The sequence below is a fragment of the Columba livia genome, chromosome 15 (genome assembly GCF_036013475.1).
Source record: "Columba livia isolate bColLiv1 breed racing homer chromosome 15, bColLiv1.pat.W.v2, whole genome shotgun sequence".
NCBI lineage: Eukaryota > Metazoa > Chordata > Aves > Columbiformes > Columbidae > Columba > Columba livia.
In genome coordinates this window covers 14046819-14063953 of record NC_088616.1, presented here as the reverse complement: position 1 = coordinate 14063953, position 17135 = coordinate 14046819, and the positions used below count along the sequence as shown (strand labels likewise).

At 39.5% G+C, this 17135-nt stretch overlaps 1 protein-coding gene across 5 annotated transcripts in view; it reads left to right on the top strand.

The window, feature by feature from the left end:
• Positions 1-17135, top strand: part of WIPI2 (WD repeat domain, phosphoinositide interacting 2) — a 26520-nt gene extending 9385 nt beyond the window's left edge. For 2 of the 5 annotated variants that reach the window (XM_065031428.1, XM_065031430.1), the window contains 11 exons: positions 3170-3252; positions 7478-7647; positions 8861-8957; positions 9554-9651; positions 10072-10164; positions 10968-11038; positions 11974-12081; positions 12834-12998; positions 13931-14038; positions 15475-15572; positions 16429-17135. In XM_065031428.1, the coding sequence (XP_064887500.1) occupies positions 3170-3252; positions 7478-7647; positions 8861-8957; positions 9554-9651; positions 10072-10164; positions 10968-11038; positions 11974-12081; positions 12834-12998; positions 13931-14038; positions 15475-15572; positions 16429-16541 (1204 nt within the window). In that variant the 3' untranslated portion in view covers positions 16542-17135. Of the gene's footprint in view, positions 1-1035; positions 1059-3169; positions 3253-7477; positions 7648-8860; positions 8958-9553; positions 9652-10071; positions 10165-10967; positions 11039-11973; positions 12082-12833; positions 12999-13930; positions 14039-15474; positions 15606-16428 lie in introns of those variants that run through there. The other 3 variants (XM_021290401.2, XM_065031429.1, XM_021290405.2) reach the window with 2 other exon arrangements.

Below are 17135 nucleotides of genomic sequence, written 5' to 3'. Positions count from 1 at the left end.
TCTGCGGAAAGGCAGAACTGGTTTTGTTCCTTCTGTGTGTATGTTAAAGAAGCAACAGAAAACCTATATGATTCTAAGTAATCTGAAAAAACTTGTTTCTAAAGAGCCCGAGAGATTGAAGCAGCTGATTTCCCACTCTAGGTGAGTGCACTTACAGTGAATGTCAGCATCTTGAAATGACTGTGTGAGATATCCCATAACACTGCTTGCTTGATGAGGTTAGTTTTAATTATTTATGACAGCCCCTCTTGAAAATACTCTCAAGCTTTATCTAGTCTTGGATCAGACTGCAATATTATCTTTGAAAAAAGTGAGTAAACACGGTTTCATAAATCACGGCTATATTGGTAATTTTGTACTGAGCAGACAGCCTTGATGATGAAATGGCTCAAAGTCTACGATCTAAGGTGTGTAATAGCAGCTACACATAAGAGCTGAAAAACCACCTGTGTGTAACATCATGTTAGAAGAAAAAAGGCCATTTTTTGGATATTGATTTTATTTTCAATTTCAGTCTCTCATCAGGTTCTGAAAATTGGTGATAATAAAGCGTAACGCCCACGTTGTAAAAGGAGCTTCTGATAAACTACGGTAGCTTCTTGTTGGCCACTGTCTATTTGAGCAATAGCTGAATGGCTTATTGATCGCATTTCTTCCCCATATAGTTGCACATTTTTTCGGAGGTGAGGTAATTTTGGCTAGATACTGGTTTTGTGGGCTTTGGTCATTTAGATAGCTATCAGATGTCTTAAGGGCTTAAGTGTAATATCAGTGTGGGAGATTTAAATCATTATGATTATGCTTGTATAACTCAGCATCGTGAGTTCTCTTATTACATAGAAAAAGCCTTTTTCCAATAGTTTCGTAAGAAGTAATTTGAGAGTACATTAAAAAAAATGCTGTTCTAGAAGAAAAATAGGTTGTTTTGCAGTTGTGGTCATACACTGAAACGGGTTTAATTATACTGACTCCAGCTGTCCTGTGTAAACAAATGATATGTGAGTTCGTCACCTTGATCCTGAAAGCAATAACAAAAAGCAGTTGCCATGGATGGAAAGGTTGGTTCTGTGCTTCTTCACTTTGGGTTTTACTTAGTCTAATTATTTTAATTACATATACAACTCGCTTTTGCCATTGTCTAAAGATTATTTGAATGAGGTATAAGTAGTCGGTAGGATGAGAAAAATAATCTTGCTTGTTGGTTTCAGTCAGTAAAACAGTGATACAGCAATATTCTGTATTTAAAGCTGTAAGTACAATACAGGAATCCTTGTCATATGCTCACAAATAGCTGCTACATGGATTTCTCCATGAGGAAATCATCCTGTGTCTTTTGTAGATCACTTATATTGCAAGGAGTCTTGTGACTGCATTTATTTTTAACTCAGTTGAGTGCTTGTTTACCTTTATGAAGTGACAGTTTTAATGTCATTCTTCGTTAAACTTTTTTTTTGAAGGAAGCAGTAGATAATCTAAGAAAAGCTAACTGTAATTTGGGGGGAAAAAAGATTGCAGAAGTTGGATTTTCATTGACTTGTACAGAAGTAATTGAGGAAAAACACGTCTTTGGCAACTAATCAGATATAGTCTGCTGAACATTCTGATTTTGTCTGAAGGAAAATTACACTCAGTATTTCTAAGGTGGCTTAACAGGAACAGCAGCAAAATTTTCTTTTATAGTTACTTTTCTGTCTATAAGCCTAATAATTTTTTTAATAACTTAATTCTTGAATTTGGGGAGGTTTACTTCTCTGGCCTTGATGGTGCATATTTTGATTTGAAAGTTTAAACCTTCTCAGATATAATTTTTTAACCAGACTCTGCCAGTTGTATTTTTTTTTTCTAGAAGAGGAGGTCAGATCATCATATAGAGGTTGATTTTATAGCTTGGGATTTTAATTTCAGAGCGCAAGCCATCTGAGGAACAACTTTGTACTCTTCTGGGTACCTTGATGTTTAAAAAGGGCTCACTTTGGAGCCATGAGGGGAAAATACAGAAAGAGCAAGAAACCTAGGAACCTGCGTTGTATTTTAAATACGTAATTAATTGTTAGTGCATCTGAATTATGGAGAATCATCTTGCTTAGTTCAGAGGGTGTTTTGGCAGCCCGACTGGCAGGGTTGGCTTTGGGCCCTGTATTGAATGACTTGCCACAATTTGGCGTATCAAAATACATTTTATTGAAATTTAATTAGTTTTTCTCCATGCATCCTGGCAGTAAGAAATATATGAACTACAAGCATACTAATACACTTCTGCACAGCTGTATTTACTGTTAATTTTCTTTTTCTGTGGCATAAAATCCTCTGTGTGAGGAGGGGAAAATAAGAATGTGCCATTGTCTGCTGCTTTGATGTGTAAAGACCTGCAAGACAAGCGTAAAGGCTTTTCTAGCTTAAAATTTAAGACCCGTCTTTGACTCTGACTGGAAAAGCAATTAAATGGTCTGTGAGCTAAGTGTGAAAATTAAGTCATGGAGGAAAGAAGGGTTTCTAGTTGGTTTTTAAATGTCCTACTATTGTTAAAAATCTGTTTAATATCAGTGACTAGCATTTTTAAGAGGGTGCCTCTGATCAAAGATTCGGTGTGAATATTTGTAAAAACTGAGACCTAACAATATTCTTTGGAGGTGCTAGAATATCATCAAATAAAACCAGAGAACATTAGAGTTCTCAGTCTTTCGTGTTTTTGTTTTGTTAATATATGAAAGCTCTTTGGGGGTGGTTGGGGAAGGTTACAGTATAAAGAACAAAATATCCCCAGACAATCCCAGTTTAAAAGGTCTTGGAGGTCACCTCTACCGATGAGGCAATGATGTAATTGGTTTGCATTACATTAATCAAGTCGTCATCTTTCCTCCACACTAAACCTTTTAGTTTGAGTGGAGAAATCACCAGTATAAGTTGGGCAGTGGGCTCAGATTAACCTGTGAACTCTCATTTCACAAAATGTGAAGCAGGATTGCACACCTGGGCTAATTCTGAAGCTGCTTGGCCTTGCAGAGTTGAAGCAGCTCTCTGTGTCTGTCATGCCTTTTTTCAGTCAAGCTTTTTATTGCTTTTCTTGCTGAGCTAACCCAGCTGAAGTTTAGAACAGGGTACGAATCTGTCCAAGGGTAATTCACAGCTCATTTTGTTCACGTTCCTGACTGGCTTATTTCTTTTTCAGATCCCTTGCAGTCGGCAGTAAATCAGGCTACAAATTCTTCTCCCTTTCTTCTGTGGACAAATTAGAGCAGATCTATGAATGCAGTGAGTATCTTCTTAATTATTTTTTTTTAATGCCTTCAGTTGGCTTAATGTGGGAAGAATAAGACAAGTGTCATTATTTCACAGGTGATTTGCAATTGACATAGGAGGAACCTTAAGTGTATGATGAAATATCACACAAATACAAAACAATTGATTGCTGGCTATATATATCAGTGCTCCTTATTTAAATTTAGCTGGTATGTTGTGAAATTTGGTAATAGCTATGAGCAGAATTCTTTGCTTTTCTAACTTTGTGTCTGATAGTCAGGTTATGTAGCAACTGGGCATGAAAAAGAAACAAGATTCACTGATGTGAGAGTGTGTCCTTTGGGTCTTTATACTGGCTCCTGGGGCAGGCAACCACAAATATACTGTTATCAAATTAATAAGCAGAAAGTACAAAACATGAAGCATTGGTTATCTTTTTCATTAATCCTAATACTTGCTGTTAGAAAAATACTTTTTACCATGATAACTGCAGGTTTACCCATCCGAAAGGGTGAATAATCCAGAGTCCCATAACTTTTCAATAGTGATCTCAATTGGGTAGGATATGAGATGAAATGGAGGGGAGGCTTGTGAGAGTAGTATCCCTTGAGAAGTTGTATCCCTTGTCTTGCCAGCAGTTCACAGACTACCCTTTTTTGAGGTGCTAATAAATAAACTATGAATGCTATGCATGAGTATCCTTGTTTTCCTATAAACTCAACATGAACAGATGGTACCAATAGCTATGATGTCAGCATTTATAGTAGGGTCCTGGTGTATCACGCCACACAACAGAATTGTCTTCAGACTCCATTCCCTTAGATGACCTGACCCCGTGGCATCTGAAGTTGGAAAATGGTGTGTGATTCAGATGGCCTGTTACCTGTGGTGGCAACCTGATTCTGTCATCTGTCAGTGGAGAGGAGTAATTCTGAGGTTCAAATGAGGCACCTGTGGTCAAGTTAAATTGTGTTCCAGCTACCTGTTTGAGTCATGGTCTGGTTGTACTGGTTAATTGGTGGTTTGCGTTCATGTTATGCTGTTGAGTTTAGGTACCTGACCTCTGTAGTATGTTGGGCACTTAGGGTATCTGGCCTGATATCACCCCAGGAGACTGGGTGAAGATGACTCCTGTTACACGAGACACTGACTAAACATACTGAGACCGAACTTTGCAGCACTGCTTCTTCTGGGTAGTCCTTGAAAGACAAAGTAAAGATTGGAAAAAGTGCCTTGCTCAAAGTCTTGCAATAAACTGATAAAGCAGCTGGGATTAGAATTTAGACCTGCTGATTTCAGTCTTCAGACTGTTCTAGGATGCCTGTATTGGATTGACCTCTGTGGTGGCTAAAGTAAACTACAGAATATGCCCCAGCTGTCGCCTTTTTGAGAAAAAAAGAATAGGAGGTTTCTTTGCTCCCTTCACTGACTTCTACTGTGACTCTGTACAGATCACTGAGCTCCCTGCTCAGTTGATCCCCCTGGAAAAATAAATGTGAGATTGGAGAGTGCTTTAAGGCTTAATGAATGCTTATAAGATGCTTCATGTTCTTGGATTAAAAATGGAATAAAAGCGCAGCTGATCATAATCTAGCTGGTTCTAACCAGCTCTTGTCTGTGATGCTACATGCTTGTGTTTATGAAACTCTAATCTTGTTATGTGTTCGCTTGTTCTCCCCTTACTGCTGATACTTAAATCATTTTACAATTCTTCTTTTTGTTCTTACTGTAGTTTGTGTTTCTGTTAATGTTCTGTTGTGTAGTGTAAAAGAGAAAATAGAACAAAATTATTAACAGCAATGCTATAGGATGTAACTGGTGCTTCTAAACATATGATTAATTCAGGTCAGCTGGAAGTAGGAGGTGCAGTAGAGCCTGGGACTGTACTTGAATGGTTGCTCATTAGGACGTGTGCGTGACTTGGCAGCTCTGAAGAGATTTTATCACTTTTTGCTGTTGGGGGAAGGCAAAGGGACAGAGGTGCATCCTGTATTTTTCAAGTGAATTTAATTAAAAGCCCATCACAAAGCCTTTCTCTAAAGGTAACTGTGTTATAGTAGTCTTTTTATGGTGAAACTGGAGGATTGTCTATACCTCTTAAGCATTTTTCCTTGTTGAAAGTTTTTTCTAATGTCAGTAACTGCTTAGTTCTTGGTGGTGCTCTTCCCCGTGTGCCATCCCTGCTGCCTACACTTCCCATCAGCGCTTTTTCCGTCTGAATCTCTGCTGCCATTCCTCCTCTGAAATACCAGTTCTGCCACCTGCCTGGGACAATAACAAATCCCAGATGATGTGTCTTAACACAGTTGTCTCTGAATGGGGAAAGAAGTTGTGCTTGCCCTGCAGCAGGGAGTACTCAGGTAGTATTTTTTTTCATAGAACCATCAAATGTCCTGAGGTGGAAGGGACCCACAAGGATCTTTGAATCAGCTCCTGTCCCTGCATAGAACAACCCCAAAATTCACACCATTGTGGTTCTCTGTGTGCTGGCCTTCTGACTTCTGCCAAAAAGATGCCATTGTTATGAAGGACTCCAGGCTTAGGTAGAAAGCTGATAACCTGTATTGTAGAATATAGAGAATCTTTTATGTTACTAGTCTGACATCTGCACTTGAAAGTCTATGTATGAATTTACTGAAGCAGCTTTTTGGTTGGTTTTTTTTGTGTGTGGCACCAGGAAAACGGAGAACAACTCCTTGAAAACTAAGTCATTGCTAAAAGGCATTATCCTTGTTGCAGAAGTGAGGAAATTGAATTTTAAAAGCCTCTGCGAGCTGCTTTGTCTTCTCTGGAAAAGTACCGTATTAAATAAGAGATTTAGATAAAAGTCAATTATGTCGCATAGAATGCTGAAAATGCTTCATATAAACCTGCTCCTTTTCCATAAGGAGGCTATTTCTCTCTCCCTCTCAAAAGAATGTAGAGCATCAAATGTTTTCTGTACTTTTTCTTGAAACAACTGCCCAGAAAAAGCATTTTCGAAGCAGCCATGTCACACAGTGATGACATTGTCATATGCTGGGAATGTTGGACAGAACATTTTGCAGGGAATTTCTGTTATTGGTGATGAGAACAGTGCCAATTATTTAATGTGCCTCTTGACCAAAACAGAAGCCTTCAGAAATAAGCTTTTCAGAAGTAACTTCTGAAAAGTTTGGTTGTTTTGATGGATCGAGGCCAAAGGCTCAAGTCGCTTGTCTTGATTCAGTTCTGGGGTGGAAGGGCAGAGGTAGCTGGTAGCTGTGGGAGAGCTGCAGAACATGCTAAAACTTTTTCCAGTTTTATTTTTCTGCTGTAAAAACGATGTCATCTGGGGCTTTTGGAGGGGAGCTTCCGTGGATGGGAGGGAGAAGCACATGCCAGGGTAACTGCTGATGGCACCTGCATTCCTACCAGCTTGATCCAATGCTGTATTATAGTCACATAGTCTGAAAATGTCTTTGCCAGAGATCCTGGACTCTCCACCCTCCTGCTGTTTCCCTGCATTTTGAACGGTGACTTCAACGGTAGAATACGTGACAAAACTACGGCTGTTTTATGGCTCTATATACGTGCTGGGTTTGATGATTCCTGTACAAGTTGATTTTAGGGACTGTCGGCTAAAAGAAGTTGTGTGTTTTAAGAAAACGAAACACCACTAATGAGTGGCTGAAGCAGTGTGAAGCAGTGCTAGAACAAATGAGTTTACCAGCTTGAGTACAAGAACCCTTTTTTTTTTTTCTTTGTCTTCGTGGAGAGGTGTGAAGAAACTCCAGATTTTTTGTCATCAAAAATCCTTCCATGCATTGCATAGCTTTAAAAAGAAAAAAGGGCACAAAACCACCACCAGAAAAAAATCCTTTGCTTTCCTGGATTTCTGCAGAGATGGAGACAAGATTGTAAGGTTGTGGAATTTGACAGCTTGCTGGTTTTTGCCTCCTTGGGATTTTCTTTCTGTTGGATCTTGGGCAGGGGTTTATACTATGATATTCTGATATTATATATTATGATATTTTGTTCGTATTATGATATTCTGTTCTGAAGCAAAAACTTGCATGACACTTGGGAGGGTGACGGGGGAAAATCTTTGTAAATCAGCATTCACTGTGTAGATTATTTTTGCTTTAAAAACTTGTCCTGCATCCCACCTTAACCCTGAGCTTTGTGCCAGAACATTTGTGTTCTTAGACTGTATCTCCCATTATTCTTCCCTGAAATCTCCCTCTGTGTTTTTTCCCTCGTGGCTGCGATTCCTCAGCTGACACAGAAGACGTGTGCATTGTGGAGAGGCTCTTCTCCAGCAGCCTGGTGGCCATCGTTAGCCTTAAAGCTCCGCGCAAGCTCAAAGTTTGTCACTTTAAGAAGGGGACAGAGATTTGCAACTACAGTTACTCCAACACCATCTTGGCTGTCAAACTCAATAGACAGGTGAGTAGTAATTTTGAGTAGGTGAAAATGTGGAAAAGAGTTATTTTGGCGCTTTCTCTGCTGGTTGATGCCTCTTCCTTTGGTGACAGAATTGTCATTTGAAATTAACTTGTAGTTTTTTAACAGTAGCTTCTGTATGACATCTCAGTGCTCCTATTTGGTTGAGTATTTTTGGTTCTATGTTTATGTACTTACTTAGGAAAATGTCCGTGGTAAGCTGGGCATCCTTTGGGCAGGAGGTTGGACTAGAGACCTTGGGAGGTCCCTTCCTGAATCATCCTGTGATCCTTGGTGTGAAAATATGTGAAGCTGACAATTTCTGTTGAGACCTAAACTTAAAGTTGATATCTATTCACTTTTTATATTTTTAAGTACAGTTTGCCAAATTATTTTTTTAAAAATAAAAATTTAAAAATAAAATCACTGAACTGGTGAATTTTAAGTACCTGGAGCCATAGTTTACTGTATTACTGAATCATTAATAGGCTTTTCTGCAAATACATACTCCTCTGTCTTCAACCAGTTCTTCTGAGTAGAGAGAATGACATCTGAAGGAAAAGAATCTTAGTGTCTGTCCCTACACCCAAAATCAGATGAAGGAGGATGAGATTCCCGCTTAAAATTATAAGCGAAACAGTGGTTAATTTGACTTCTGGCACAGTGAGGTAGCATTAAATGAGTAACATCTTGTAAGTTGTCCAGATGTAGTCTATGAAAGTGTAAATGAGATGTTGAAGAACTTAATCAAAGTATGAGTAATAGGTTCTATAAATGGTTAAAGTCATGTATGTTTTTCTGTTTAGCCACAGCAGAAAATTATTTTAATGTGTGAATTTGCCTCATGAGGTGGGGAAATACATAAGGACAGGTACAGAGTAAGAGTTAAATAGCTTTAAATAAAGGTTTCTGGCTTGCTGACTTGAACTGGTAATGTAAATCATTTTTATTCAAATCAATTTGCACTAGCGCGGTTGAGAGAAGTGAAGTGCCCTGGTCAGTTCAAGTGACTGAGCGCAGTTTTGCACTGTTGAAGCCTTGTCAAGATGTGTGTCTTGTCTCTCTTCTATCAGACTCTTGTTTCTTCCCATGAGGTGGGTACAACCTTTCCTCTTGGAAGGCACCTACTGCATTTTGGATATAATTTCTTTAGGATTGATAAATTACTATGAACTCCAGTTTGATATCAGCATTTTGTCTTCTTTCCTTTGTCTAGAGGCTGATAGTATGTCTGGAAGAGTCTCTTTATATACACAACATACGAGACATGAAGGTATTACATACAATCAGGGAGACGCCTCCCAATCCTGCAGGTAAGTGTGTCGTTAGAAGCCAGAATAACCCTGAAAAGTGCATTCTTTGCCAACATATGATGGTTCCTGCAGGGAACTGGAGCATTGTTGATTCCATTTTCAAATAAAAGTCACAGTTAAATACATGAATGTAATTTTAAAGCCTACCTGTTTGATCCAGGTGAGGTTTTTGAGAACACATATCAGACTAACTGCATCTTACCAGGATTTTGGTCTCCTGGAGTGGATGCGTCAAAACATTGGAAAGCAGTAGTAGAGAGCTACAAACTGGATTTTGTCAGAACTTGGTATAGTTAAAGGCTTTGCCAGGCTAATGCTTTAAGAGTCTTGCCAGATGTGGGAAATTCTACCTCTTAATCAGTTATTGTAGCTCGGTATTCTTCCTTTTCTACTTTACATTAAACTTTAACTTACGTAAAATCATTGAATAAGTTGCAGGTTGACTCTGAGATTATTCATCCTTGTTCTGTTTCTGTTGATACCTTGTGAAGATAATTCAAGTTATCTGTGTACTATTAAAACATAGAACCAGAAAGTTTTGCTTCCTAAGTCCTGGAATTTGCCTCTTTCTAATTCTGTTTCTGCATCCCTTCTAGGGTTGTGTGCTTTATCAATAAACAACGATAACTGTTACCTGGCCTATCCAGGCAGTGCAACTATTGGAGAAGTCCAAGTCTTTGACACCATCAATCTGGTGAGGATCTTTGTGAATGCTGTTTCTGCTTCTAAAGATGTGGTTTTTAGAAACTACTTAACTTGCTCAGAGAGGAGTTACTAGATGCTCAGTTAGGCTCGTCCACATCAGTGTGTGGTATCTCTTACAGCTGGGCTTCACAGGATGTCACCAAAGAATATACAGGCACATATATAAAGCACATTATATTTGAATTGTCCTCTACCCACCCCTCTACTCGTACTCTCTATGCACATATTTCAGTGATAATTTTATGTACTTCTGCTTAGCAGCTACTGAAACAAATATTGAAGCTGTTGTCCATAAAATAAGATCCATATTTTGCCTTGAATGCTCTTAAATATGCAGTCTTAAACTGCAAACATGTAGCTTTTAGCCTGTGCTGTACTCAGGTTCTATTTTATTGATTCACTCCTGCAGAGAGCTGCTAATATGATCCCAGCTCATGATAGTCCCTTGGCTGCTTTGGCATTTGACGCAAGTGGTACTAAACTTGCCACTGCATCAGAGAAGGTAAGATGGCTTTTTATTGACTTGCCAACAGTAATAAAAATTCTGTTTCTAAGCATTTTGAGTAAGTTTAAGCATGCACAATTCCATCTGCAAGTGCCAAAAAAGGCTTACAGTTATAATGGCAAATCTAAGTTAAGCACTGCTAATGATATTTGATACCATTTCCATGCTGTGAAATGTTGGATAATAAGGTTATCTAAATAAATACATTTTAATCTCGCTGTAATCAGGGCAATCCTCTAAGTGTTTCTCCCTTTAGTGCAGGATACTTATTAGAAATAAGTTGTCTTGTTTTGATCCTGTCTTCCTGATGAAAACAAGACAGTTAAAGTCAGAATAGCTAGAGGTGTCTTGCCAGTCACTGGTATGCAATGACAAATTGTCCATCTGAATTGTATAAATTAAATTAGAAGGTCCCAAGCATCTGCTCTCTGAGTGATTAGTTTAGAATATGAAGGTGTAACTGATTGTATATGATAAAGGCACAAAGACATCCAGGTGACTGTACTGGTGGTATTTGCCTGGTGTGGTTATTTTCCTGATCAGATATGACAAGAAGGGCTGTTCTTGTTGCATAGCTTGTTCTCTACATCAGTAGTTCCAACCTCTTCTTGTTTCTCTGCTTCTCAAACACATCCTACGGACAAGCTCCATAAATATTTCATGTTAGTACATGGCGTGCATCAACGGCAATAAGTTAACAGCAAAACACTTTGCTGCCTGTAGTTGTACTCTGCTCACTAGAGCTAATACACAGTGAATGAACTCTAAATGAAAAATGATTTATGTTTTTTTCTTTACAGGGGACAGTAATAAGAGTGTTTTCCATTCCAGAGGGACAGAAACTCTTTGAATTCCGAAGGGGAGTGAAGAGGTAAAGTTCATCTGGGCTAATTAGCTGAAGCTCATTCCTTACTGTGAATTTCCAATATGTTCTGCTATTGAGCTGGCATCCTGATTTTTTTGCATATTTTCATCTTCTTTCATCCCTGACTGTACGCTTGTAACAGTTTCAGCTTGAATGTCTTCCAATTTCACTCCTTTAGACCTGACTATTCCACAAATCAGTCCTGTCAGAATTGTACTACCTTTTGCCTTTTAAAAATTTATTGGTGAGGAAACTTGTTTAAAGTGGGTCACCTTCTGTAAGATATATTGTATTCTTAAGGCAGTTGGAGGAAGTACATCTAGTATTATCGCTGTCTTCTACATTCTGCTAGTGCTGTGATCATTGATAGCCATTGTGAAATGGTACTATGATTTGTGGTAGCAGCAACTCTGTAGTTCTACTGTACTTTTTGCAGAGGTAAGACTGAGTTTGGATTGTTAGTAATTAACCCCTGTATCTGGGATACATCAGAGTTGAACATCGTTAATGGGGATCTTGCTCTTGAAGTGTTCTAAGAAAGTATCAGAGAATTCAGAATGCTTACTATGGAAATGTTCTTTTTTCTTATTTGCAAAGCAGTGGTGACTGAGAAAAATCTGCTTAAATACTAATTAAGCCAAATACTTTGGCTTAATTGGGAGTCACCTGCAATCACTGACAGGAGAAGAGGAGCAGGTGAGTCTCCCATGCAGCCACAGTTCCTCCCAGCTCTCACAGTACAGCTGGTGGGAACATTATGGGGCTCCTTAGTAGTGAATGTGCAGAAAGATTCCTACCTACCAAAATGGAGAAGTAACATTCTAATTTAAGTCAATTTCCCTGAGTTAGTTAACACTAGCTTGCTTCTTACACCAATTAGCACAGTATTAGAATTACAAAAATAATACTTAATTGTTTTCCTCTCTTTTTTTTGCTCCCAGGTGTGTGAGCATTTGTTCGTTGGCTTTCAGCATGGATGGCATGTTTCTGTCTGCATCCAGTAACACAGAGACAGTGCATATCTTCAAACTTGAGACTGTGAAAGAAAAGTACGTTTCAGAGGTGCCTTAGATTTTTTTTTTTTCAATAAAAAGGCTTTAAAATCAATTATACTCAACAGGATGAGTAATGCAAAGCATGGACAGACTTGTTTTGAACACTTCTGTAAAGGGCATAAGAAGTCATTTGTGAATCAGCAACTGCAGCTGAACTGCATACAGTTTTCCCAGTGAGTAGAAAAGGTATTTCTTCTGAAGAGAAGTTTGCCATCCTTGTCAGAGGAATGTGAAGCAGTTTAATGTTTTCAGTTACATGTTTCACCTCTTCTGACATCCGCATGAGAAGAGCTCTCAGGCATCCCTTCCAGGTGTCTATGGGGCTTTAATAGGCACCAGGTTATAAAATGTTCCTATTTATTATTTGACAGGACAGTCTTAGTTACATTTCTGTGGAAGATGTTGGAAACAATGATATGTTTAGTGATAAACAGGTGACTAAAATCCTGGTGTGTAGCTCTTTCTGGTAGATCTCACTCTTGTATAATGAACCTTGTGAAATACAGTTTTATAAGCAGAAGTATCAGTTTACAATCAAACATGATTAAATAACAGGCTGGGGCTATTGTAGGACACATTGTGCCCTGTAGCATAAATGGAGTGCATTAGAGTTATCAAGGATGTTCGTTTTTTCTGAACAGAACCAAAATCTGCCTGATATCTTTAAAAAGATGCTTTGAAATGTTTACGCACCTTTCTTTCTAATGTGAAGGTAAAGTCGGTTGTGTTTTTCTTCTGACTTACAGACCTCAGGAAGAGCCTACAACCTGGACAGGTTACTTTGGAAAAGTGCTGATGGCCTCAACAAGCTATCTGCCCTCTCAAGTCACAGAGATGTTTAACCAGGGTAGAGCCTTTGCTACAGTCCGCCTGCCCTTCTGTGGGCACAAAAACATCTGTGCACTTGCCACGTGAGTAAAGAAAAATTGAGCCTGTGTTCACCAGCCACCTGGACTGTTGTGTTGGGCATGGGGAGGCTGACACTGGAGAATGTAACTTCATCTCCAGCAGGAGATGGATCACCTGTAACCAATTCAAATCCTCTTCTGCTTTCAGAGCAATGTGTTAGAGCTAACATCTCGCAGTACTTTGAGGGGAGAAGGGAAAGGCGTAATGTTTAGATGAGAATAGACTTATTTTTAATTGTTGTCTAAAGGTGTCTTTTAATTTTGAAAGAAGAACGTTGAGAACAGACCCCTGGGCTTACGGCATTTGCTTCCATTAGTGCTAGGGGCAGTGATACTGTATGTTGTGTTAGTGAATTGCAAAATTAGGTAATTCACACTAACCATTAAATAAGTCTTTGAAAGCAAGTTCATATTATTCTTGTCTCCGAAACAGCATAGCATTCATTAAAGTTAATATTGAGGACTAAATCTAATCTTTATTCTGCCTTCACTAAAGACAGGTCCCATTTGGCACAGCTACCAAAGCAATAAACTGAGTGGTAGTAAACTTTATTTTGTGGAGGTTTTATAGTTTTTATGCTAAATTGACTTTGTGTCTATACTCTCTCTCCTCTCATCTCAAAGCACCCTTTAAGCAATAATTAAGTCTTGTAATGTTTCTGAAATATGTAAATATTTCCCGTTAGAATATTTGTCTCTGGAGCTACAGAAAGCTTGATAACAGGATGGTAACTTCTGAATCTATTTTACTGGGTTATGTATAAACTGCTTGATTTCGTGTGGCATCCCACTAGCCCCAAAATGTGGTTATCTCTTACTTTTTTTTGCACAGTTCTTTCTGAGGTGGTCTATAATGGCTTAAATTAATGAGAGGGGAGGAGAGTGTGCTTTCTTGAGTTCTTATCAGTCTGTTACTCTCTCCTAAACCATTCTAGAATCCAGAAGATCCCTCGTTTATTGGTGGGAGCTGCCGATGGCTACCTGTACATGTACAACCTAGATCCCCAAGAAGGAGGAGAGTGCACACTAATGAAGCAGCACAAGTAAGTTCACATTAGCCAAAGGCTGTTGTGTTTTGTTTCTTCACAAAATCCAGTTTGTTCTTAAGCTTTGTGCTGTTCTGCAAAAGTCTAACTTAGAACAGCTCATTTCTTTAAACTAATCTTTTTCCAGACCTCTGACATGAATGAGTAACTTCAGAATCCCCCAGTGCCTTCCTTCCTAGTATCTACTACACTAAGCATCGCTTTACCAGCAGAAACTTAACGCTGTCAGATTGCAGTGGAGGATCAATCGCTGTTAGCTGTATGATCCTGTTTCCTCTTACTTGGCAGTTTGAGTTGAGTTACTTAAACAAGAAATTGAAACGTCTGACACCATCCACTTCATCAATAAATGAAGCAGTTACAGACATGAGAGATGTTACTCTGACTTCACAAAGGGGAATTTGGCCTATGAAATTATCTGTATTCGCTCTCTACCAGTGTCGTTATTAAACTTCTTTCCATATAGGCCAGCCAGCTGATGTTCTGTAGCAGTACCATAGAACCCTCAAGGAAAATATGACCAGGCGTTGTTGTATTTTAATAAGGTCTGGCAAGAAAAGCTTGGGTAATATAGTCAGATTACTTACATGATCAATCATAGAACTAAAACCAATAACTCACAATGATAACTCAGGTTTACATCTTTGAGTCTATAATCGGAGTTGTTTAGGTTGGAAAAGACCTTTAAGATCATCAAGTCCAACTGTTAACCTCACTCTGCCAAGTCCACCTCTAAACCATGTCCCTCCGCACCACATCTACACGTCTGTTCAACCCCTCCAGGGACGGTGACTCCACCACTGCCCTGGGCAGCCTGTTCCAATGCCCAACAGCCCTTTCTGGGAAGAAGTTTTTCCCAATATCCAATCTAAACCTCCCCTGGTGCAACTTGAGGCCATTTCCTCTTGTCCTTTTGCTTGTTATTTATCTGAATGTTTTAAGGTATGATGTCTGGTTTCACTTGTAGATGAAGTGAAGCCTCAAAGAGAAGCTTTTATCAAGTTCTTAAGCTCTGAAACGCTCTAATACCTTCACTAGAGGATTTTTTAGTATATGTGATTGAAGCAACCACTTCTGTTGTGGACAGAGCTCAAGGGACAACCTATTATATTGCTCATTGGAATGGTTATTATTTTATTTAGTCATGCACTCTTGTTTTTAGTCTTTTTTTTTCTAGCATTAGCTACTAGAATTTTGATCTTGATGCTGTTTCCAGGGCTAGGATGTAACTGATGTGTCTTCATTGTTAAATATGAAGTGTTGTTAGATGCCTTCTTGATACTCCTTTGGAACAGACCAACCAAGTTCCTCCTGTTGTATGTGTATATGTATTATTCTTACATGTCTAATGACACATTCTTCTGTAGCTGTCAACTAAAGCTGTACTGTGCCCAGGTAGATCACCTCTCATGGTAACTCTCTCTGCTTGGTAGGCTCGATGGCAGTATGGAGCCAGCCAACGAAATTCTAGAGTCTGCATCCCACGACCGGCCGTTGGTAGCGCAGACGTACAGTGCCGCTGTGACTAAAGGTACATACGTGCCTTCCTCACCCACAAGGCATGGTAAGGAGAAGGCTGGAAAATGGGGTAGAGAGCATCTCTGCGTATTGCTTCGTTCTAGACGGCCATGTGAGCTTGTCTACTTCAGCCCTGGGCTTTTCATAACCTCGGGTGTGACGTGGAGCATTGGTGAGCAGTAGGAAAAAAGCGTTTGTGATGTGCAGTAGCCTCCTATAGATGGATCTCTTATCGCTGCTACTCTCCGGATAGAACGCTGTCTCGAATTGTGGTTGATTACTGTCCTGATAGTTGCAGTACTTGCCAAATGGTTTCTAAGATGCCCTGAAACAATTATTTCACACAGGAGTTGAGCACCCAGACCTTGCGCAAAGCCTCTGATACATAGCGCCCACTTTTATTTACCAATGTTGATAAGTGCTCCTGTCACTTCTTTATGGGAACAGTGACCTTTTAGTCTGATTCGCTGCTCTGTTAAATCAAGAGGATGAGAATTTAGTTAATGCTGCAGCTCTCCCAAGTGATGAGCGGAGGTTTTACCATCTTTGTACATCACTTGGGTCAGTGCTTCTACTGCAGAGGAAGGACAGGCTGCACGTACAGCATCAGTACTGCAGTTGTGTAATGCATGAGTGGAGAGTAAGAAAAACATCAGCCTGCACAAAGCAACAGTATGTGTTGTACGCATAGGGCGTGATCATAAACTGCTCTTGGCTTGGAGAAACACTGTCATGATAAAAGCAAACATAGGGTGGCAGTGAAACTGTTGCAGGTAATGTCTGGTACTTCAGCTCTAATCACTCGCTTTAGATCCGAGCCTTAGTTTGTGCTGCTGATTCCCCCTAACTACTTTTTCCTTTCTCTGCAGCCTACACGGATGACTTGGGTGCCGTGGGTGGAGCTTGCCTGGAAGATGAAACCAACTCGCTGAGGCTGGACGAGGACAGTGAGCATCCTCCCATGATCCTGCGGACAGACTGAACTGTGACCTGTGAACTCACTCCTGAAGCAGAGAACACTGGCTTGATGTTTCCTGAGGAATCTCGTGTTATGCTGCTATGAACTTTGACATGAGTTGGGAGAGAGGATGACAGACTCTTACAGTTTTAAGTCGTAGCTGTAGTTCTAATTCTATACAATTGGAAAAATATATGGTTTTCAATTCAGTGGCTTTTAATCTTGCTTCTCTATTTTAGCTGCGTTTATTTTTTTTTGTTGCCAAAACCTGCTGTTTGTGCAGCCCTCAGAGCCTACTAGCTTTGCATGCCTTCATGTGCCAAGCGAGCATAGGAGGGGGAGAGAGAGAAGCCACTTTATAACAAACCCAAGTTTGTATTTTTTTTATATATGTATATAATATTTAGCTTGTATAAGGAAGGAGTAGAGAAGTGGTTCTGGAAGCTGAGACTGGTTCTGCACTGACAAAGGTCCAAATGGTTTCCTGTGCATGGGCTTGCAGGCATACCTAGTGACTGACATGCAACCTTTCAAATGCAACGGCCTGGTTTTTTTTGGGTTCTCCCTCCCCTTTCCTGGACCATTTTGTTAATTAAAATTCCTTCTGAATGTTGTGTA